The sequence below is a fragment of the Agelaius tricolor genome, unplaced genomic scaffold, assembly GCF_023055355.1.
Source record: "Agelaius tricolor isolate 1412-34295 unplaced genomic scaffold, bAgeTri1.0.p SCAF_5, whole genome shotgun sequence".
NCBI lineage: Eukaryota > Metazoa > Chordata > Aves > Passeriformes > Icteridae > Agelaius > Agelaius tricolor.
This window is the reverse complement of record NW_027269265.1, coordinates 35,236,199-35,260,587: the sequence shown is the minus strand read 5'-3', so window position 1 is coordinate 35,260,587 and position 24,389 is coordinate 35,236,199. Positions and strand designations below refer to the sequence as shown.

General features: G+C 37.9%; 1 protein-coding gene across 4 annotated transcripts in view; it reads right to left on the bottom strand.

Moving 5' to 3' along the window:
• Positions 1–24,389, bottom strand: part of SIPA1L1 (signal induced proliferation associated 1 like 1) — a 200,803-nt gene that overhangs the window by 6,844 nt on the left and 169,570 nt on the right. For 3 of the 4 annotated variants that reach the window (XM_071427213.1, XM_071427211.1, XM_071427212.1), the window contains 7 exons: positions 21,406–21,555; positions 16,682–16,806; positions 13,951–14,069; positions 11,206–11,645; positions 5,110–5,349; positions 3,865–4,030; positions 1,864–2,107 (listed from right to left, as the gene is read on the bottom strand). In XM_071427213.1, the coding sequence (XP_071283314.1) occupies positions 1,864–2,107; positions 3,865–4,030; positions 5,110–5,349; positions 11,206–11,645; positions 13,951–14,069; positions 16,682–16,806; positions 21,406–21,555 (1,484 nt within the window). The remainder of the gene's footprint in view (positions 1–1,863; positions 2,108–3,864; positions 4,031–5,109; positions 5,350–11,205; positions 11,646–13,950; positions 14,070–16,681; positions 16,807–21,405; positions 21,556–24,389) is intronic. The other variant, XM_071427214.1, reaches the window with a different exon arrangement.

Sequence of the window (24,389 nt, the reverse complement as noted above, 5' to 3'; positions counted from 1 at the left end):
GAACAGTGACCAGAAAAGCTACACTGCATTCACTTCTCGGCTCAGAAATCTTGATTTTTTTTGTGTCTGCGTGTATTTACTTTTTTTAAATGCAATTTTGTTACATTTTATTTTGTTACATTCAGTATTATTAACACTGAGGATTCTTGGCTTAGCTCTCGAAAGGGTTATTTTGGAGGTTGTTAACATGAAAATATTTCCAATTAGTGAAAAGACACATGCAATTAGATGAAACCTAAGTATTTGAAAAGCTACCTGTTTTAAAAATGTTGGATTGTTAAGGCAGATAAACAAATGCGAGCATTTTTAGCTCAACATATTTCCTCTAAAAAAATGGATGTGCTCTGGAATCTTTGAATTTAAAGAATTTTGAGTAACTGGAAGCCAACAAATGCTTGTGATACTAAATATCTAGCTTATTTAATCCTTTTCTCAGCAAAGTGTGTGTGGGAAGACAATTTGTGTGCCAATCAAATAGCTGGTCCTTTTATCATGCAGCTCCTACGTTTTATAGAAAATGGAAAATCTTGTTTTGTTGACAGAGGTAGAAAGGTTATGAGCTAGGAGGAGTTATCAGTTTAGGGTGGAAGAGAACATGATAACAAAAGAAGGTTTTGCAGTTTTCTATTTGGAAAATACAGCATTTAAATGAAAAGAGACAAAGTGCTGCTTTCCACTTGTACTCTAGTGGCATCAATAATCTTCTGACCCGAAGCCCTCAGAAACCAAATCCTCCATCCAGTTACAAGCATAACCAAGTCTACAAAGTTATTTTAGTGCATCTAAAAAATAGAAATGAAAAGAGCTCAGTTTCCTAACTCTTATGCAAGAAACACGTTATACAGACACAACAGCTCAGGAAAATGTCAGGTTCAACACTGAAAACTGATGCCTGGTGATCACAGTCAGATGAAAAGAATTTAAAATAGATTTCTTCATCAGCCTTCACTGTCAAATGCATCCTGTGTAGCTAAATACAGACTGTGCTTAGGGCCCACTATAGTGAGTTAAATCTATTGATAGCCTTGCATTTTCCTCTTGAAACATACTAAAACATGAATAAATCAGAGCAGATATGTACTTCTTCAGAAAACATTGCAGAATCCTACCCTGAGATCTACCTCTATTTCTGGAAAACACACTCAGTTATGAAGTACAGTGGGAACCTGTGAAAATTCCATTTCTCACTGTGACATTCACGTGCAGCGACACACAACCCGTCAAATAATCAGACTGAGACTTTTCAGTAAACTAATGGGAGAAAGCTGAGTGTCTTCTTGACAGCACTTTACAAATAACTTTTTCTGGTTAACTGTGTGACTAAAATAAGTAATTCATGTACTGTAAAATAAATTTGGTACGGGAATTAATTTAAAAACAATTGAACATTTGGCACAATAAAAGCTGTATCTGGTATAGCTGTGTATCTAAATATCACTACTATTTACCCACTTCTCTATCATTTTCCTAATCAAATTTTGTTCCTGGAATCCCACAGTAAGGAACTGACACCTGAAGTTCTCTCTGGTAGATAACCAAGCATACATTATTTGTCCATTGGTCTAACTGATCTAGGTGACTCTTGGAAGAAATGAGAGAAACTTGCAGCCAGTGAGGCAAATTTCTGTGCTCCCTCTACAAGGCAAATGCATGACAAGTCATGCCATCTTACACCCACTGAAGTGGGGGAAAAAAATTAAAAAATTAAATTCCTGTCCTTTTTTACATTTTCAGTCATGTGACTGGACTCTCCTCATCAGAGCAAAATAAAGATGGAACTACCAATTGCTGTGACAAACATTTTCCCCCAAGATGATTCACAAAGAATTCCTCTGGAAGTCAAAAAATGGGAAATCCACTTACCATGCAGTGATTTCATTCCCAAAGTATAGGATGGTCTCCGTAAGGGCAGTGACTTTGGGAGAGAAGGGTAGGTGCTGGTGAACAGAACATCATTTGGCATGGCTTGGTCCAGGAGCGAGGCCCGCGAGGTGAAGAAGTGGTCCCTTTGACCACTGTAAATACTCTCATCTGACAAAGTCCTTTGCAAGGCACGCCTTGTGGTAGGAGTGCTGGGAAAGGGAGACTGACAGGACAGAGTGTGTGACTATACATTCATAAACACAAATAAAAAGAAATGAGAAAAAAATAATCAATAAAGAAACTTGAAATAATTTTTAATTTTTTTTTTTAAGTGAGAAACCAAGTGTTTATATAGCATTTTTCCAGAGTGGACAGGAAAAAGAACTGAAGGAGCTGGCTTTTAAGGAGGTTATAAGTAGATAACATATATAGATTTTTTTTTGCCTATCTCACACTTTTACCTTTAAACACTCTTCAGACTTCTGGAGTGGAAATCTCAGGCAGCCCTTGCTGACTCCAGAGCTGATATGTAGCAGAGAAACGGATACAGAAAGAGCCTGAATGCTGCACAAACCAGAGTTCCCCCGTTGCACAGTACTGGCTGCCTTATTGCAGGCCCAGCACCAGCAAATGCCAGCTAATTAGAAGTCTCCTGTTACTGAACAACAAGGAATACCCACCACTGCTGTGGGTCTTCAGAAGTATTTGAATCAAAAGCACTCCCATGAATAAGAGAGCTTGTGTCTTACCTCCACCATCAGCCCAGCTTCCTCTATGCCCCATACAGGAGAAAGCAGTGCTGGGGTAGCCAGGAGTTTTGCACTCTCAGGCCAGTGCCAGAGAGCTGCTATCATGACCATTCCAACCAGCAGAGACTCTGATTTTCATGAAGCCTATAGCAACATAGCTGTCTTTAAGGTATAACATTTCTTTACCGTTTGGTTGAAATTTGGTCAAAAATTTTTTAGCTGTAAGACTTCTGTAAAATGAAATCTAATTCATACAGTGGGCAGAATTAAGTTGGTTTTAAAATGCCATTTTAGTTTTAAGATGCAATTTATTGGTGTGACAGAATGTTTTTGACTTGCTGAAATTTATCAAAAGTGTGATCAGGAAATAAAGATCGGGGTAAGAACTGATTCATTAATCCCACAGCAGAAAAACAGCAAACTTGGGAAGATATTTTAGAATGAGAACAATTCTCTTGCTTAAAACAATCAACAGGAGGTGTTTGCATCACTCATGTCCCAGTTCCCCTCAGAACTACCACAAGCCTAAGAAAAAGTTATCTTGCCAATAACAAAGCTTTTTTATCTCTGGCCTCAAATGCATCATCTTAAATAATCTGTGCATGGAAGCCACACTTACAAACTTTAACAAGCCACTTCAGGTTTTTACTAGCAAAAAATGAAGTTACAGCTCTCTCTTCTGCATGGTTGCTGTGGAAACAATGTGGGCTCTGGATGACAAGCACTGGCTGTACATGAAGACTAGAAATCAAGACATTCTCTTCTGGATTATGGATTCTAAAAATTAATACATGCACTTACATGTTATTCAACGTATTTTGAAACACATTAGGAAATGTTTCTAACCATTCTGCAAAAAAATAGGCTTTAACTTTAGGGTAACAGGATTAGTGAAGTATAAAAGTGTGCTTTTTGCAAGGAATTTCAGTACTGTCAGTAAGTCACTGTCTAGTGATGCAATCAGAGAAGAACAGTTAAAATACGTAAGACAACACTAGAGGATTTTCCATAACCCAGCAGTACTAAATGTTCTTTGCAAGTTGGCGTATTAGTCTCTTTAAATCAGCACACAAAGTTGTAATAATATTGCCGAGATTGTAATAATGAAACTTTTCAACAAATCGGCTCCCCAGTAATCAGCTACACAGAGATTATTTTCTGTCCATGGTAAGAATTCAGGGATTGCCTTGCATTTTATTTTCCTGCTATGGATGAGAATAGAAAACATCCTCTCTCTCTCTCTTTAACATACCTTAAAATTCTTCTGGGATTCAGGTGTTGGGCTATCAAGATCTATCAATTTCTTCAGCTCTTCTTCGACAGTGGACTTGGACGCTCGTTTTGGGGATGCCCGCAGGTCTCTTGCCGATGCCCGCAGCCGAGGGTGGGCCATTTCATTGCCATCACTCTGGTGACGTCTTAAATGAAATGGAACAGACACATTCAGGTCTCAAAACCCTGGGGCAGGAGGTATGAATGAAACAAGAATTATAGCACCCTCAAGTTTTTAAAAGAAAATATCTAAGTAGAGGGCACAGAGGATGGAAGAAGTTTCACTACTATAGCAGAGACTCACCTTAGTGGATACCTGTGGAAGCACAAAGCTTGTTTAAAAGCATCAACTAGCAATACAATTAAATAATTGAAAGGTTAACGTAATACATTTTCCCAATAAGGGACTGAATCCGTTAAAATAACATGTATTCTATACAAACATAAAAACACATGTCTTCAGTAAACCCATAAACAGCAAATTACCAAGTTTCTTTAATATTTCAACTGGCTTTTTATAATGTAGTTATCACAAAGTTTCACCATTTCCTTTTGACAGTCAGCTATTGGTATCATCTAGGGATACTCTGCCTGACTCAGTAACAGTCAAGGAGGTTTGAATAAATTACTTTGAAATAGGCTTTCTGAACTACTTGCTTTTTGAGTCATACTTAACAATATTTTCACCAGTAAGTTGTTTCTCAATTTCTCTTCCAAAAGAGACGCTTGCATATTGTAAAGCTGAGATATCTTGGCTTGCTTTAAGCTTTAAGCCAGTTAGACTGGATACTGGCAGCAATTTTAACAAGGCAACGTGGAATGCCAGCGTTAATGCACAACATGCACGGTACTACTACATGCATGAGAGGTTTAAGTAAAACTCAGGCTCTACAATAAGAGGATTTTTGATATTTGTTCAAATAGCATTTTGAGTCACCTTTAAGTAGTCCCAAGAAAAGATAAGCTTTAATAGGACTGAAATCCATAGAGCTTTCTAGAAATTATAAAACCCCCAACTTTTACAAGTTAACAGGGAATGAGATTAGCCAACTATCAAATACTTAAACCATACTCCAAGAAGACTAGATTAGAGATTAAGTTCTACAGAAGATGAAGCATTGTATTAAATAGTCTTGAGTTCTTCTCTAAGGAGAACTGTCACAGACCAAAATGTTTCTTTTACAATTAAAGCAAATGATCAAACAAGAAAAGAAAACAGTCTTACTTTCTTGAATCCATAAACCCCACTGAGTTTATCGTCCCTTCTGGCTTTTTCCATCCAATCAGATACTTGCTAGTAGCACCCTGGCGAGGGTAGAAAGTCCTAGGACCAGACGAGGAAGAAGAGGAGGAGGAGAAAGAAGGTGCAAGCTGGGGAGAAGTAGCAGAATGAAGCTCTTCTTTAGGTGAGCTTCTGGCACTGGTGAAAACAACAGGGCTGGCAGAGTGTCGTGAGCTCATGGTACTAGGAGAAGAACATAAAGACAAAAATTGCCTCAAATCTATGTATACAGGCCTGGTTTAATTGATTTTAGAGCAGAACTCTGGGCACAAGAAGTTATTCTTATCAACAGCAGATAGAGTAGCAAAACCAGTCTGCTCTTCTTAAGGGCCTTCCACCAACGTGTCATTAAAAACACCTCACATAGTAATGGAAAAATTTTGCAAGCAACCTTTGGGGATACAATACAACCACCCTTCACAAAATGGGAAACTGGCATTAGGCAGTTTAAAAGTAATACATGAGATTTTAGTTGAATTAGCAAAAAAGAATCGAAGTCTGAATTCTTGCTGGAATTCCTGGCTTTAAAAGAAAACATATTTTGAGGGAATTTAAGCAACAAGAAACATCTCTTTAAAACCCCAAAACAAACTAAAGAAGAAACCAATACAGCTCTCAAAATAGGGCCTCCTGAATTTTACCTCAAAATCATTTATTAAGCATTTGCAAGAAAAAAAAAACCAACAAGCTTAAATTGAGAAGTTAGAGCCAGTCTCCAACATATATTACCATTTGTCAAGACAGAAAATGGAGCTGGGAAGACCAACTGCAGCTTGTTGGGAGAAGGAGAGGGACTTGAGATGGAAGATACTCTTTAGTTATGCTGATGCTCAAATCTGATGAAACTTGTTTCCTATCAGGAGTGCTAGGCCTTGGACAATATTTACTATAACAACCTTAAAAGGTCAGTCATCTATAAGCACAATAACAGGAAATCGTTGTGTACAACTTTAATACTGAAATAACATTATATATCTGGAGATCAGTTTTCTACCAGCTCTCTACACAACTTAGCCACATTTTCATCCCTGGATCCAACACTGCAGTGAAGGAACTTGAAACAGATGGCCCCATGGTAAAGAACAGTTTCTGACTGAGAAATAAAAATTAGCTGGAAGGCTAAATAAAGTCACTGAATAATCTCTTCTTTCTTTGCATAGCAGGAAATTCATCATCAATCTTTTCATAACTTAATAAAACAATGCATTTTAACATCTATCCCTCTTACTGAAACAGAAAAAAAGAATTTAAGGTTAAATTTAATGTTGCCACCTGGGAAAATAATACCACCTACGTTTAGTCTTAAGCAGTCAGTTACCTAATCTATGCCACTTGTCTGGCTCCTGCTCTAGTAGTCCATGAAGAAATATCCCAAGGAGGCGGTTCTTCTTGTCTTAAATTAGAGATCTCAGATATGCAGGATGAATTAATGGTTTGGAGTTTCTTCTGTCTCTTCATTGACAACAGATGGAGTCAAAAGAATAACCCTGAAATCTGTTTCATTTTCATGTGGCTCAAGTTAAGCACCACAATTCCCAGCACTGAAGTGCTGTTGGCTTGATGAACAGTCTGGGGGCACTGCAGTCCAGGGGCATCACAAGAGGGGCAAGATGGACCCTCTCCAGTTCCATACAAATTAAATTGCAATAATACAGATTTTGTATTAAAGAATTATATTTCTTCCTTCCCTCCATCTCTACATGTGAAAGGCCTATACAAAAGACAGCAGACTGAGAAAACACAGGAAGATATTTTCCTGTCCATCAATCCCATATATTTGGTGCTGCACAGCCCAACCTTCATATTTGTAACAGATATAAGCAAGCATAATTTATAGCAAGAAAGCAGAGAAAATTAAGAGCTAGGGGAATAGGCAGTAAATATTTCTCTATTTCCCCTTTGTCTCTTCCAATACTGAAAATATCTCCTACGCATGCTGAGCAAGCCAGCCTATCTGTAAGGTATCACTACCACAGCATAAACTGCCATTTTTACCCCCTCCTAAATACTCTCAAGAAGTAGAAAAGTCTGCTTCAGTGTAGGGAAAAAGGAGAAAGGAATCTCTGTCCACATTTCAGAATTCTTCAACCCATCAAGTATTTCTCAAGGAAGTGCTAGTTGTGACAAATAATTTGTTAATAAAAACCAGTAAAAATAAATATTCAGCTCCTGGATAGGCTACTGGTGTTGACCCTTAATGTTACTGGGGAAAGAAGGCAACAATGATGTTAATTATGCTTGACATAAAATTCATATAAGATGCATATATATGTATAATATTTATTATGTAACATACTGTAAATACACATTGTGCATTTTAGGTCTTATTATTTGAATATTTATTATAATACGCATAATAGGTGCCAAGAGCAGCCTGGTAAATGCTAGGAAAATTAGCATGCAATTTAAAATATGGTTTTCTTGAAGGGGCGTTGCATATTTTGAGGTGTGGTTTTTACAATATAGGATTTTTGGGAGGATATTCTGCTTCAGGACTATGCACAGAATTGTGAATATGACTGAAGCTTTTCATCCTACCAGTAAACACAGGCAGGCCAACAGGATACTGACAGGTATAGAGACACAATTGTTAAATGAGAGCATATTTGGAGAGCAAAAGGCTTTGGATATACTCTACAAAAACTAAATCAGAGCTCAAGCACTATGGTAGTGATGGGAAGTTATTAGAATATTTGACACCAGGAAGCATGCAGAGAATTCATCATACTGCAACAGATGCCTAGACCAGGTTAGTTTTATCTGCAAGAGATTGAGTCTTCTTTCTCAGGACACAGAGATGGTCACTATTGGTCCCTTATCTCCCACTTCAATTATTGAGACACCAAGGACTGAATTATAAAAATCATGCAAATACTACACGACTGTCTGCAAGAATTTCAGATGAGCCATTCATAAAAGCACTCTACAATAAATAATATTTTAAGTATCTTAAAATAATCAGAATTAATAAAAAATGTACTTGATTACAAATAGTCAAGATTATCCTTTTACTTTTGGTAAGAAGACCATAAGAAACTGTATAGCTTAGGTAGAAATGAAAGTTTGATTTCATTTTTTTTTTTTTGTAAGGAACTCATGCCATCAGCACATACTGCTTCATTTAATGACATTCAGCTATAATGATTCCGTATAATTACTGGCCTACATAATGCAGTTCTCCGGGGATGCTATGAGAAATCTGCACAATCATCAGGAAGGACTTTGGGAATGGGGGTGGAAAAGAAAAATAAAACCCAGCCAGAAGCTCTGCTATAAAAGTTAATCACTATAATTTACATTTTGCCACCAGTTCTCAGGTACTAGTTCTTTTATGCACCATTAAATGATCTGAGCAGTAATTATCACTCTTGTCTTCTACAGACACAAACACTCTAATTTGTAGTTATTTTCTTTTCTTTTGTCACAGAGATCTTTTTAGGGCCATATTCCTTTTCTTCTTGCTCAGAAACCTAATTTTAAAGACATTCCAGACATTATGGCATCCACAGGCAAAAGATAAAAAAATGAGAAGCAACAAAGGATAGCAATTTAGAAGCTGATAGAGAAACACACCAATTAAGCTGTTAATTTCTCATGAAAAGTAGCCTGTTCAGAATCTTTCTTTTGTCTCCCCTCCTTCACCTTCGTGAAGCAGGCATCTTCATAATAATCTCCATAATCTGTGCTTGTCATTTGGAAGTGCCACTTTAACCAGCTTCCAGCTCCAAGCTTTTGTGCCTCCACAGAGGAAGCAATGAGAAAGGAGTTGGGAGCAAACAGCTGGATGACCTAGGGTTCCACTGCTGTTCAGTGTGCAACCAACTGAGGATGCCACAAGAAACAAAATCAAAGCTTTTTATCCTAGACTGTGCCTTTGTTTGATTGTGAGGCATCAAATACATCCTCTAGTCTTCAAAATAAGAAGTAATAAAGAAGGAACATGAGTCAATCTGTTTATAATCTGCCACAACAAACGATGTGTGTGCAAGTATTTCTGCATTTCTCAAGTATCATGTCCCACGTGTTCTACAAACTGCTACTACACCTTTTTGCAAAGAGTTGCATTATTAACATCTCAGTTTTAAATGAAACTTGGCCAAAAGAAACCTCAGCTATTTTCTCCAGAATAAAGCCCAGGAAACCTGTATCTGGAAATTTCAGTGACAGCCCCAAATGACAAGGAGAATAATTCCAAAATTCCAATACAATCAGAGAAACATCACGTTAATTAATCCACACCAACTAGAGAAAACACTGTGTTTGGAGACACAATGTTATAATATAATAAATAATGAGACAACAACCTAGACACCAGTTTGCAGGCATGTTGCAAAGTATATTATATATGGAAGAAAAGAACTGTCATGGTGTGCCTGCCCTGCAAAGTGTTTCTTTCTATAAAATTTTCTCAGCTTTTCTGGGGAACTAACCCTATTTGGTGCTTGAAGAAGAAACCAGAATCACAGATATACAAAGATGCCATTCCATTAGGCTTTACAATAAAGTTTCCATGACTTATATACATTTTCCAGGATTCTTTAAGTGGCTTCAGAAAAAATCCTTCCAAATGACAATGCTACTAACTTTATTGCAATCAGCATTTTGTATAATAATCTCAACACTTGATGTCACTTCCAGTTACATTCAGACAAGTACTGCAGGACATGTGATAAATTCTACTGAGTGTTAAAAAATGCACATAAAACATGCTTATCTTAAAATAAAAGGTGTAACACTGCAGACAATCATATAGACTTTTTACCTTCAAGAAAGGGAAACACACAAACATGGCAGAAATCTAAGTAAGTCCCTCTGCAGAGTGTTTTCTCCAGACTTGCTCAAGTTCTTCATGCATATGCAGCTACTGGAAACACACCAGTCTCAAACATCTGGGTGGGATTTCTATCAATTGAGCATGAGCTTTGGTGCCAAAAATGGCCAATGAAGAGAGGCAGTAAACCAGAGGGGACCACCATGAATGGATTATTTAGTGAAAATCACCATGACAAAGCACATGGAGAACATTACAGTCTCTATGACAACCCTTTATTTACAGCTACTGTATGAGGAATTAGTGAACTGTTCTCAAACATCTAGTCTTGCACAGTGGCTTTGTTCAACACAATTACCAGAAATTGGTTTGGACTTCCAGTCTACAGGTATTTTTGCTACACACTCAAAACAGAGGTGTCTTGAAAATAAAAATGCAACAGTCAAGCTCCACAAGGCAAACAAATTATGATGATCCCACATCCTCCCTGAAAGACCTATGGTTTTTTTTCTTGCTGCTAGTATGACAGAGTAGGAATATTTTTTGAAAGCACACTGAATATTTCTTGGAAAATGCGTTAGGAAAATGGTCTAGAATATTTTCTGGTTGTAATAGCACCAATTAACTTGTAAAGTGTGTATCTTCCATTTGAGGTGTTTAAGCACATTACAGATGTACTTGCTATTGCTGATTTTACAAGTGGCAAAACTGAGGGAGAGAGGGAAGGTGACTGTAACCTGTCATACCCACAAGCCTGCAGCAGAATGAGAATTATCTACAAGTTAGCACTCCCAAGCAAATTGCTCTTGCTATTGATCATACCAACTGCGAGCAGATTTCCAAACACAAAGCCTGGGGGAAAGAAATGCAAAACATCTGAAATGAGTACTTACAAGACTAAGAATAAATTCAACATTAAGCTATTCATTAATAACAGGGACAGATCTCCTTTCTGATCCATACATGAACTGCAGTTGTTACAAGATATTCCCCATGAACACATCAGACATGTCTGTCTTACACATAGTTCAGTAGCAGCAGTTTAGTACAGAATATGCTCTTAAAGACTTTTAGTACTGTAAGGAGTAGCAGATGCGAAGACTAAAGATGGTCTTAATTTCAAGCATTCTGCACAGTGAAATCTTTCAAAACACTGATTAACTTAAGTAGAACCTCTTCTCTTCAACATCCACTTCTCACTTTTGATAGGTTAAGAGAGTGAGAATGGGAAAATGATGGGGGAGCAATCATACAAGAGGTGAAATTACCTTGTATGTGAGACGGCATCACTTAAACTGTAAGCACTGTTCTCCCTTGTGAGAGGGTTGGAGGCAGGCTGACTCTTGCTGTGAATATCCAGGCTGAGTGAAGATTCAGCTTTCCGGTCCATGTGGCTGTCCTTTTCCAGTGTCCTGTCTGCAATGGAGACCACTTCACTGGAGCTGTGCCACAGCGGGGCCACCTTCTCCTTGGCCAGGCCTGTGCGGGGCGAGGTGGCAGCCCCCAGGGAGGCGGTGCTGCCGTGGCTGGGCCCATAGGAAGTGGTGTCGATGCCGCTGTCGGCTGACGTCCCTTGAAGGTAGTTGTAGCTGTTGAGCTCTGACTCCGTGCGCTCTCCACTGTCATACCATTTCTCATCGCTGTGAGCACTGGAGGCATTGCTGGAGAGTGTATTGCTGCTGGAATGGCTGGAGTAGTGGCTGTCAGACTACAGAAGAAACAACAAAGTTATGGCAATGGAGAAGAGAAAATAAAGGGTTACAAATGTCACCACTGTACAGTAGGAGCTCTCCTCCCTGGAGGTACTGGATAGATACATTGAGGAGACTAATAAACTCTAAAAGTTGGATTCCAACACAATGCACATCCTCTGTGCTGGGTGCACATAAAAAATGTTTCTTATGGATTTGGAAAGTAGGGAAAGCCTGAGTCTATTATATTTTGTCCCAAAATATCTTGTGGTGGTTCCTTTCAAGCACAGTTCTGCTCAGTCCAGTCCAATGAAAGTGGCTGAACTAGGTCGACTTTGACTTGATTTATAACTACAATAATTAAAAATATTCTAATTTTAAGACTGTAATCTTTTACAACATGAAGCACAACCAATCCACAGAAAGTGAATGCTATTTTAGCAATCCAATTGCCTATCAAAAAGTCAAAGAAGAGCATAGCCACTTCTCTTCCTCCTCTTGGCAGTAGGGTGTCTTACCTCCTCAACAGGAATGTCCTTTGCGAATGACCAGTGAACCATCATTTAACTAATGTGAAACTGCTTTCCAAAAAGCAGAGTTGCATGAAAAGCAGCTTTAATGTAATGCTTTTAAATTATCCCATCAGGTCATGCCAGTGCCTGGCTGGTTTCTATGTCCTGCCCTTGGTCACAGCCCACTATTACAAAGAAACTGAATGTCCTTAATTTCATAGTGGTGGAATATCCCATTTCAAGAATTTCTTTTGTCAGACACTTACTGCTCAGTAGCTCATCTACCTTTGGGGCATTTATAACCATTTGAATTCTACTGAACTTAGATAAGTTCTCATCTACAGAAATGAAGTAGTAGGCAACAGACCTGTTGGATGACCACATGGCCTGGGAAAAAGGGAATTGATGGAAAGGAGACTTAAAAGTTTTCTATTTGTCTACCATTTTACTGAACAGACACACAGTCCTAGACAAATATAAGAAACAGATACTGCTTCTGTTTTCACAAGGAAATAGGGAACAGATGCATACTGAGAACAAGGAATCATCAGTATCCATGTCTTTATTTAATATAAAGAAAGAATTGACAGGAAAATGGGAGAATATGAAGTTGATCTGGACTCCTAGTTATCTCCAATTAAAGTTACTTTTCTTCATTAAGAACTTCATCACTTGCCCATCCATCTGTCCATATAATAAAGACTTACTTTAACAATGACTAAACCAGAATAATGCAAGCATTAATAAATCCAGTGTTTCACTTGGCACTCAAGCTAATGAGTTATGTACTACATCACTATGCAGTCAAATACATCTCATGAAAAACAGGTCAATCTAAATTTAAAAACTAGTCTGTGCTTCTAAGAATACGAAGACAGGTGTGTTACTCTTCGGGTTTCTTTGGTATTTTCTTCTTTAAATAATACATGTGATGCTATGAATTAATAATCTAAAAGCAACACTGCCAATTTCATTGAAAGAATAATGGTGGCAAGCAGGAGCAAATTAAAGACTGGAACCAATTAAAGGCTTTCACACATCTAAATAAATGCAAGTAATACTTTCAGTAACATCATGCAAGACAACTCTGTATTTTAGCCTGCAGTACAAACAAAAAGAAGTAATACAGCTTATTGAGGATTTTAAAGCTTAAAGTGTACTTCTTTTATTACAGTGTCTTCAGTAATTTTCAATACATTTTAAATTTATGAACTTTACTGTATTTATGTATCTCTCTGTATGCAAATTGGGCAGTGACAGTCTCCACAAAGGTATAAATAGTTAACTCTGCAGAGACAGAATTTACTATTTAGAACTTCAAAACAAATAAACCAAGTAAGGTTTTTTTTCAGCAGGATTCCAGGAGACAGACTTCCAACAGTGTATGTTATGAAAAAAGAGAAAATACAAAACAAAAATCACCAGTCTGTCTCAAAAGCAGCAGCTTTCTGGCCATTGCATTAGAAGATACACTAGTTAAACTGCAAGTCTTACATGTGAAGTCTAGGAATAGCTTTGCAAATTTCTACTAATCCTTTACTTCTTACAAGATAACAGACAAGAGGTTGCTGTTCAACTGGCAGCAAATCTTTATTAACTAGTAAATATTACAGTACACAGTGCTGTAAGGATTTAGGCACCAACAGGCCTGCTCTGCTGCATTCTCCATGTTCCAAGGAACAGAATTTTTTTTTCTTTGCTTTTTTTAAAAATTGACATTCTAAATATAACTTAGAAGAACACTTTTGGTATCAAGAGCTTGTAGAGCAAAAGTGACACATTAAATAATTCCTTTTTTGGAATAACTTACATGACCCTGCTTATTTGGAGACAAGTGTACCACAGGATCCTGTCTCATCAGTCTTCCACTGGGGCTCTCTCGGAAGGACGGCAGCACTTTTGAGACTGCTGGGAGATGGCACGTTGGCTCTGCAACACAGCACACACCATGGACTGAGAGAGCAGTGCTACAAGCTAAGAAAAAATCTAACCTTATTTTACACTGCAATTCTTCCAACACTACCTTAGCCAAAATCAGGTACATATTGTGACAGAACACAGGGAAGGAAGTAGGGGCCCATTCCTGCCTGGTGTAAATCATTAAGGCTTCATGAAAAACCAGCTGCCACCATTCTGACTTTGGTTAGAACAACCTGAACAGTATCATGTCCCCACTGTCCAAGAGCACTATATCAGAGCATTTAAACAGCAGACTATTCCCTTTCACAGGGTACTGACATTGGATCTCTAAATGCTTGACACCTGCTGACAAGAGATTTAAAAGACTCAACACCCACATTTCCTTAAATGGCATTCTATGCAAGGCAGGACAATAGCAAGTCTACAGTGATCACTTGAATGAATCCATTTTCCCCAGTACAACTACTACACATATTTCTTACCAAAGTTGAGTTAAAAAAACGTTTTCTATCTTAAACACTGCTGGCTGTAAATGTGGAAACTGCATAGATGTACGAAAGGAATACTTACTAAACTAAACCTGACAAGAGTGAATGGAAGTCAAATCACTCATCTTACATGGATACTCAGAGGAATACACTTCGCCAATAAAACTTATTTTCCCAGGAGATAACTGTGAAGTCTAGAGGGTGTTCAGACACAGCCTGTTAGGTAGGTAATTGCCTTCTCAGAGCCCAAGGTCAGTATTTTAAAAGAATCTCTCTCAGTTATGAGCTTTTACATATACTTCTACATATATTCTGCTCTTCTAAAAATGCTCCTTTTAAGTAGAATATGTGTTGACAAACATCAAGTACTTAACAATATCCATTGTAAATAGTAGTGTTTTCTCCACCACAGCTACAGTTTGTTCATCTTGATCTGCAGCATCATGAGCTTTTTAAAAAACAAATAAAAGCTGTGAGGTTTTTTTAAAAGAATAATAATCATAATACCAGTAATAATATCATCAAACTTGATTTCCCCTCGCAAGTGGTAGCAAGCAGTGTTGGTGAACACAAAACAAACTGCTCTGTAGCAAAGGATAGGCCAGGAAGGTGTCAGTGTGTGGATTCACTACAGCTAAAGCCTTATTTACCCTGAGACAGATTATCCCAAGTGGAAACGTACTTATTTGTCAAAAAACAAACTTTCACCTGGATTCACCAAATTGACAATAAAGTCTCCGATCAGAGATGCAGCTTCCAATTCTATGAAAGCAGGACAATACACAAGAGATAAAATACAGGGATTTTACGTCACTGTGCATTTCTCATCCTTTTCCAAATGCTGGAGTCATCTCTCCTACCATGTAATTTTTCCTGTTCTTTCTGGCTTTCTTTATTTTGCTAATATGTTGACACCTGACACTATAAAACAGAACTTGTTGGCAGCTCCCTCAGTGCCAGCACCAACACCCAACTGTTGGTCTGCAAAAGTAATGCTGAGCAAAAAGATAATTTTTACATGTGTCATTACCATCACACAGCTTCAAAACATATGTGATTAAAATTGTTCTGTCAAAACGAGAACTGCAGATTAGTTTAATCATAGTTTTTTACTGTGAATATGGGGGGAGTTGTGAGGGAGGGACTGACAGATGGCTTTGATGACAAGGCACAGCTTACTGAGGTTGTGAAGGTGTGTGAACCAAGAACATCTTCAGAACCAGAGGCTGGCAGCGTATACCTTAAATTCCTCATGTCACTGAAGCGTATTCTCCCTAGAACATTAGTCCATTTGTACAGTGATGCAATAACAAAGTATGGAATTGTTTAATCTAGGATAAAAAAATTTAGAGAAACACAATCTAGCAACCTTGGCCAGGGTCATCATGTTGGAAAACTACTGTTTGTAGATAGGACATTTTCACTGGTGTCAGTCTTACCAGTAATCCTTTCAAGTCAAGCCATAGTTGTAGCAAAAGGCCTATGTGCAAGAACTTCAAATGAAGGCCTAACAGTATAAATTCTCAGTACCTAGCTGTTTTATGTAGTTAATGTGTTCCCTCAGCTGACAGCTTAATGGCTACATGCAATGAAAACCTATACATTTGTGAAAGGTGATTACCTACTTATAGATTTACTTCACTATTTAAACTTTAATTGCATTTTTTCCATTTTATACATGGTGTTTTTATAGCTTCAATGATCAAACAATCAATTTGCATTTATATAGCACCATTTGAAAAGGAAGCATCACAAGTACTTTAGCTAACTAAGGAAATATTGAACTAAGCCAAGCCACTCAGGAGAGCAGGTAAGGTCAAACAAGTCCTCGGCAGCAAGACAAATTTATAAGTGTGTCTGCTCAGCTGCTTCTAAAAGGACAGAATGTTTCAGGGTAAGAGCACTAAGGCAGATTTAATCCCACAGTCAAATAAGGAAATTAAATCAGTTCTTCCTCAGGTGATTCTCCTAGGTCTCCAGGAAGCAGACTGCAGAAGCTTCAGTGCATGCTCCAGACCTAATTATTCATCCCGATGAACAAGGCTAACTTTGAAAGGCGCTGAAAGCAGCGTCCTTGAGAGGGCTCAGCGTGTGCCAGGAGAGGCAGGGCCAAGGTCAGAGCTCCGTACGTACCCAGCTGGTCAGCGATGCTGTCCTCGCTCCTCTGCCAGCTGGGCGTGGACTTGCCGCTGCCGCCCGTGTCCGACTGCGTGCTCTGCCTGTCAATGGAAGCGGGGGATCTGCGGCTAATTCCAAACCTGTTCTCCCCAAACACAAAGCAGATAAGCATTTTAAATATACATAAACCTTGCACAAGGGGAAAAAAGAGCACTTTTAAGAAGCCAGTGTCAAACAACAGGGCAAACCAATGCACAGCACAAATCCTTGAGGGATTTATAATGCTTTGCCATTTCATTTTTGCGGTAGCTCTCCAGACCCTTTTACCAGCTTTAATGCATACGATTACAATATACATTAATTTATTGAGCATCCTTGGGCAAGAACAACTGGTTACACTGCTACAATTGAAAAAAAAACCAGATCAAAACATCAAGAAAGAAAATTATGCATTTTTATTTACACAGATGTTTACATGAAAAGGTGACCAGACTGTTACATGGTAATAGAAAACTCAACATAGTAAGTAAAATGTAAAAGTTTGGATAAAAACCACATAGGGAAATGAGGTGTGTTTATTGGGAAAAGATCAGATCCTTTCAACTACCTCAAAGCACTACCTCAAACTAGTCAAAGAAAGCATCAGAAAATTTGTTGGGACAATCCCATGTATCTCAGCCACTTCCCTGGGTTCCAATCAAGAGAGTAGTAAGGTCATACCTCTGGGTGATGCAGACATATATGCCAACAACATGGATTTCTTTGGGACAATATTAACACTGCCAAACACGTTAAATAAGCCTCTATAAAGTCGACTGTTGAATACGGATTCCCAAATCCTGGCGTTTGTAAATTCTTAAGTTATTTGATCATAAAATGATTTGAGTGGATTAGTGCAAATTAAATATAGCTGTAATAAGGTAGTGAGACATACACCTATTGCTGTAAAAGAAAGCATACAGGGAAAAATGAAAAGTTCAATGGACTTTGCAAATCCTGTCAGAATAGGCATATGGATTTCAGAAAGATCAATAAAGACAGAATAAACTCAAGGAAATCAAGCTAATGACAAAAGAGACACACAGGGCCCATGTGCCACACTGAGCCTACATGCCTCATATGCCTAAAAGCCTGTAAGACTTGAAATCTACAGTTCTGTATTACATATAAATCACTTATAAGTCTGCAAGAATTATAGCTTGGTTCAGAAATAGCAAATCAGTCATTAAGAATTCATCAAGAACAATGTATTTCTGAGGTTTTTATTTTAATAAGATATACCCTGAAAGAAAAAGAAAATCCTTCTACTTTATGTGCACAGAATAGCACACAAAATAATGATAAGCTGATATATCATCCTTATATCAATGAGTTTCTCTATCTGTAATGTCTAATAAAATGAGAGAAAATGAAATAGCCCACCTGTGATGTCTACTCTATGAGCTACAGACTGCCCTACACAACCTCCAATGTAAGACACCTTCCCAGCTGTCAGAGCTAGCTCAGTGTGCTTATCCCACTTGAAGTTCACACACTTGGTAACTCAAATGAACCCACCACAGCAACATTAATTATATGGCTCAGAACAACAAAATCCCACTCCCATCCTCAAGAACAAGCAGCTGGAACACATTTTTAATGTGCAGCAAACATTGAAATTTCAGCCTTCTAAAAATTCACCCGAACGTGATCATACTCCCCTTTTGTTCACTGCTCCCACTGCTCCCTGATGCAGCCAGCATACATTTTGATGAATTAGGAAAAGTAAGGAAAACCTGTATATATCTGCCTTCTGAATATAAACAATTTACATTGAAATTATGCAAAAAGTAACATTTTTCCTTTTCTATTCACACAGACTAAGTAGGATTTCACTGATCGAATACCTAAATTAAACATGATGATTTCAATACCAATTCAAGATATGTAAAAAACGTCTAAACACAGCATTTCAAAGGTGACTGATTTCTTAAACAATGATCTTTGGTATAACTTTTAAGATTTGTAAAACAAACTCTCATGAGAAGAATGTATTTTCATGATAAAATAACTAGAAGCTGGTATCTAAAAGAAAAGGCCAAAAGCCCAAACAAATCTTGGTGCAATGAAGTTGCACTGCATCAATATTTTGTTTTCTCTTGTGATGTCCTCTTACCTAACCTCCATTATGTTCATATGTATATAAGCTGTCAATCTCTATATGATTAAATTTTACTTTCTACAATAATTTATTGTCAGTGCAATAGCGAACGCACAAACACAGCGTAAGTGTACAGAACACACATAAACACATCAAGATCAATGTGGATATTCTTGAAGGCAGGGAAGTTTTTGTCTAAACCCAGCTTAGTATATGGATCAATAATCTAGAGGCAGCAATTACTGCTTGTACCAATGTCTGACAGAGGCTGGACTCACCATTCTTCTGGTTAGTTAAATTTCACAAACCTTCCAATTGTCACACTGTGTAACAACAAATAAATGTATGCACAAATGGTGAGGTTGAGATTTCCTGCACTGGGAAATCTCAGAGAGTAGTGTACCTAGAGCAAACTGGAACTTCACCTTTGGAAGATGACCTTCAGGACATGGCTCCCTCTTGGCCCTTATTTCAGCCCATCATTCTCTCTAACATCTTAGCAGCTCAATGTTACAATTTCTCTCCCCTACTTTAACAACCTATCCAGGGTAATGGATACCAGCCCTACCTGGGATACCAAACACAGCTGCAGAGCTGCCCTGAACCTGCTCTTTCAGACCAATCTCAACAGAAGATGAACATGGAACTACATCGGCTTTTAGTAAAGGGACAGACATTTAATTCCTTCTTGAGGCAAGGAAAACATTCCTTCACAATCATATTTTTCATGCTTTCCATTTAGTCTTTACATGCTTACCATTCAGGTACATGCTTGGGAAATCCTGAGTAAGTATGATTGATGTGTACAAGGACAGTATGAGAGGCAAACTGCTTTCTTATGGGAATAGAACAAAACAGTAAAATAACCGGAGTCAAGAAATTGGGGTTTTTCTAAAGAGCATCCAATAAAGAATATGCAAAGTTCACCTATTAATTGCTTCTTTCATTATTCCGTTTAAACTGTGTTTCCTTGCACAGAATTAAAACTTCAACTCCAAAATGACAGTACAGCCAATATTTCTAGGACACATCTCCTTGCTGAAATTTCAAAATGCTTGAAGAATGGCATAGAGAACATATATTTATAACTAACTTAAAAGATGGAAAAGGGTTGGGACGGGTACTGGTCTGCTCTGAGGACAATTCAAAACAAACCTTCAAGTGTGCCTGAAAATCCCTTCTTACGCAAGCAGTTTTGCTTGTGGTGGTCAAAGGACATATGGCAGCAATACCTCTTTTGTAGTGCAAATGACGTAGTTGGAAAAGAGCAAACAATAATGGGAGCACAAGCTACTCATCAGAATTCAAGGTAACACAGAAATGCTGCTGGTGTGATGTGAATGAGCCAGAAAGTCTACAGAGGATAAAGAGGTTAAGTGCCTTTTTCCAGCTGCAGAGCCCTGGATAACCTATATCTAGTGTTTCCTCACAGCAAAGTTTAATAGGCTTAAGGGCAAATCTCCTAAAGTCAGTAGGACTTAAGCATAAACATAAACAATAACCAGAAGAGGCCTGATAGTGTCACGAATCAAAGCCTTCATGAAGGTGGGCAGCAGAGAAGAGACTGACTCTTCATAAAACCTCAAACTGAGCTGCAGGAAGGACAGGGGAGGACAAATCTTCAGTGCTGTGGAGCAAGAAGCAGTACTTTTTCAAACACGTGCTCAGAACAGTGTTCTCTGGGATGACACAGAGCACCTAGAGGCAAAAGACAGTGCCCTTGTACTAAGCAGTTCCGGACAATGGCATTTAATCCCACTAATAATGTATCTTTTAAAACAAAGATATTTCTACTTTACAGAAGACCCAAACCAAAATGAATTACACACAATGACCTGGCAAAGTACTCAAGAATACTCCAGAGGCAAGACTTGCAGTGTGAACTATCAGCAGTTTTGTCCTTTTATCTTCTCTATAGGAAGTAATTTGGAATGTAGTTAACAACTCTTCTGCTGCCAATTATTTTTTTTCTCTACGTGGTGATCTTTGATTTATTGGTCCTTTCGATGCTCTCTGAATATGATACAGATTTAATTTCTTCCTCTGCAAGTTGCCCCTTACATTGACACTTCAGAGAGTTTGAAGACTTCTGGAAAGTTGGAAGCTTTAAGACAGAATGACTGTGAATATGTGAAAAAGAAGCTAGCTGTGGATTAATTAGCACTTTTGTGCCTACACATCTTAGCTGCACTCAGTACTACTTTGCTTCAACTATTAACCAACTGCAAAGCCCCAAACCTATTACTTCTTTTCTTTTAGAATCTAAACCTGTGAAAGGAAGCAATTTGCCACGTGAAACCAGCACCTTTAATGAAGGTTTTTAAATATATAGACGTCCTTCTGTGTAGTGACCTGAGCAGCTATAGACTAGGAACAGAGAGAGCAGTTAGGCTGCAAGGTAAGAGTGGAAGCAAAGGATTTTTAAAACTGGCTTTTTCAAGAAGCATGACAGTGTTATTTGAAAACAGCCATGGTTTCATGCATGTAAACAACAGCTGACAGGAGCCTGTGTAAGCACTCCTTGAGCACACATTACAACAAATGGAACAGAGAAGAAAAAATCTGCCGAAACAGAATATGTAAAAAGTCTAGTGCCTACCCTTCTGGCATAGATTTTTGTCTGTACGTGCCCCCAGTAGAGCCGGTGTCACTGGAGGAGGATAAGTTGCTTGGAGAGTTGCGGCACTGCTGCGACCTTGCTAAGGCAATGGAGGAGACGGTGACGTAGACATCGGAGCCAGGGGACAGCCTGTGAGGGACCAAGGGAAGCCTCAAATCAGCAGGGTAACACTGCAAGGCACGCTCAAAAACACCCTGCAAACTGCCACAGCTGCAAGCAATGGCGTCGTGGAGACAGCAGAAATCCCATCAGCTGAAGGATCAGACATTTCCCCCTTATTATCTACTGGAAACCATAAAAATCAACTGTAAAACCCTGGATGCATGGGAAGAAATAAAGGCAATGTGGGAAGAAAATTCTGGCATACATTAGGAAAAGATTCTGGTTTCTAAAGTCTGTTGTTACAGATTGATTGTAAAGACTAATGAAACATTACATTCCTCATCAAAATAGCAAATAGAAGAAAATATTCCTAATTCTCATAGCAAACTCTTGCCTAGAACTTAAACTAAATGTAGCGAACTGCCTATGCAAACTCTTCCAAGAGTATCAAGTTTACCTCTACGCCACCAAACTTGTCCACATTAAAATACAAGGACTAAAAAAATGCAATGAAATCTATACATACCACCTTAAAGCTTAACATTCTAATACAAAACTATCTCAACAGATCAAGAACTCTGTTTGAAAACACAGACCTGAGTCACATAAAGCCTTCACCTGTCAGAATAACCATACAGCAAATAAACAGTCTAGAACTGCAATACATGAAGCTGGGCAGAATGGCTGGAAGCAGCAAGCTTATACTGCCCAACTCATATCCTGTTCTGTAGTCAAAGGCTTTTGTAGATAACTGCTAGCTTTGTGCATTTTGTTTCCCAAACCCCAGCAGAACTCACTGCTGTTAGCTAGTTCTTTGTTCTACTCAGTTGTGACTGAAGCTATTCAAAAGTTTTACAGTGATTTAAGCGAAGTTTGAATTATGCCATTCACAAACATCCAACTCCTACTGTGAACAAAAGCCTTTATTCATTTTATCTAGGAAAACAATAATTTGCACAAGCTAAATAATTTAATATTTGAAAAACAGATAATGACTTCAGTGAAATATATAGATAAATTGCCAGCACCCAGCTCGGGTCTTGGGCTTTAGAAGATCTTAGCCTGGCGATTTAATCTGGATGTCTAAAGGAGTGGCAGATTTTAAATTAGCTCTCACCACAGTAATGTAAAAACTTGAAACGTTTAAAAATCTTTTGGAAATGAAAAACAATTATTGAAAAACAATTATTGATTAATTGTACTTATGTATGCACTTATATCAAAACAGTGTGTGTACATATATTTATATTTACATTTATATCAAATGTGCATTGTCCTCCTAAGTACTTTGCAAGACAGCAGTAAACAAAATCTTAAAATGGAAAGAGCAGTATGACTGGATCAAACATTTTTGCCATCTGGAATTTCATGAAGTGCATATAACTAATAGTTACTCTTTTTCTGAGACAAGAAAGTAATTATCTAAGGCCTGACCATGGTAAGTGCTACACCAATTCCAGTAATGCCTTCCTAGTCTACCAAACATATTTTAACTTATCCCACATTTATCAAGCAACTATTGTGAAATATTTGCTTGCAAAGAACATGGCTGAAGACTTGAAAACTTGGGGACCCATAAGCCAAGCAGTTTATTTTCCCAGAAGCTCTCCTCTAAAAAGAAGAAAAAATCGTTTGGCCACACAAAAATGCACTTTCATTAGCATTCGCTCACATATAAAGGTACACACATTTAAACTCAGTTACACTTGTAGAGCAATACACAGTTTAAAATTATGACCTTTTTTCCCAATGCTAAATTGGAATTGATGGTAAGGAAACCAATTACTTCTCAAATAATTTCTTTGAAATTTTTTCTGTTGAAAAATGCTTACATTTTCATTTCAGATTCAGCTATGCCTTTCTGTTTTCTTCCTAGGCCTTACCAAAAAGTGACAGCACTGTTCAGAAGGAACATCAAGATTTCAGAACTCTATGTCATAGAGTTCTAACTCATTTACAAAGAGGAAAGACCTTGAGGGCAAACAAAATTGTATTAGATATGTGGTCTGAACAATAAAGATGAACAACCAGTGAGGTAGGACATTCTTTTAATTAAAGCAGAAGTATATTTTTGTTCGTACAGTTCACAGTTGCACTAAAACACACTAATGCTATATGACATTTCATTTTGTGAAACATATAAAAGAATTTAAGAGCAAATTAGTTCAAATTGACTTTTTGAACTGCTTTGAAATCTTTTGATGAAAGGCACTTCCCAACACAAGAGGTGCATTGTGTTGTGTTAGCAGTATGCCCCTATAGCTAAAATAATCTGAGCCTGTCTTTTGTTTCTAATTAAAAACCATACTAAAGGAAGCTCTTATCTATTTCAAAAGAGAGTTTTAAAAAGAAATGCCAAAATTGTTAAGTGCATGAGTCCCACAATTGAATTTAAAAATAGGCCAAGCGTCCATTACATTAAACAGATACAATTACATTGAAGTCAATTGAACTGGGATTATCCCATGCATGATTTAGTTCTAACAGATCTAGTTCATCCTGAAAGAACTGGTTGAGTCTTGCCAAATATGGGAAGAACATCATCTTTTGTTAAAGCAGTGAGTGGAATGGGCATACATTTATTTTGTTTAATATGACAACGCTGACATTGAAAGCATCTTATAATAAATTAATTTCTATGTCATTAGCTGTCATTTTCCCCACGTATTCAGGGCACATAGGTATGTAGTACACACATCAGAAGAAAAATGTCAGTCTAGGTCACTTTGTGCCTATGGCCTAAGGCAGTCTAATTAAAAGATCATACACAGGTGCCTTTTCCTGTAAAACTGGCACAGGGCCTATACTGTGCTACAATTTCTCCTGCAAGAGCTGCAGAGCCCAGAAACAAAGGACGGTCA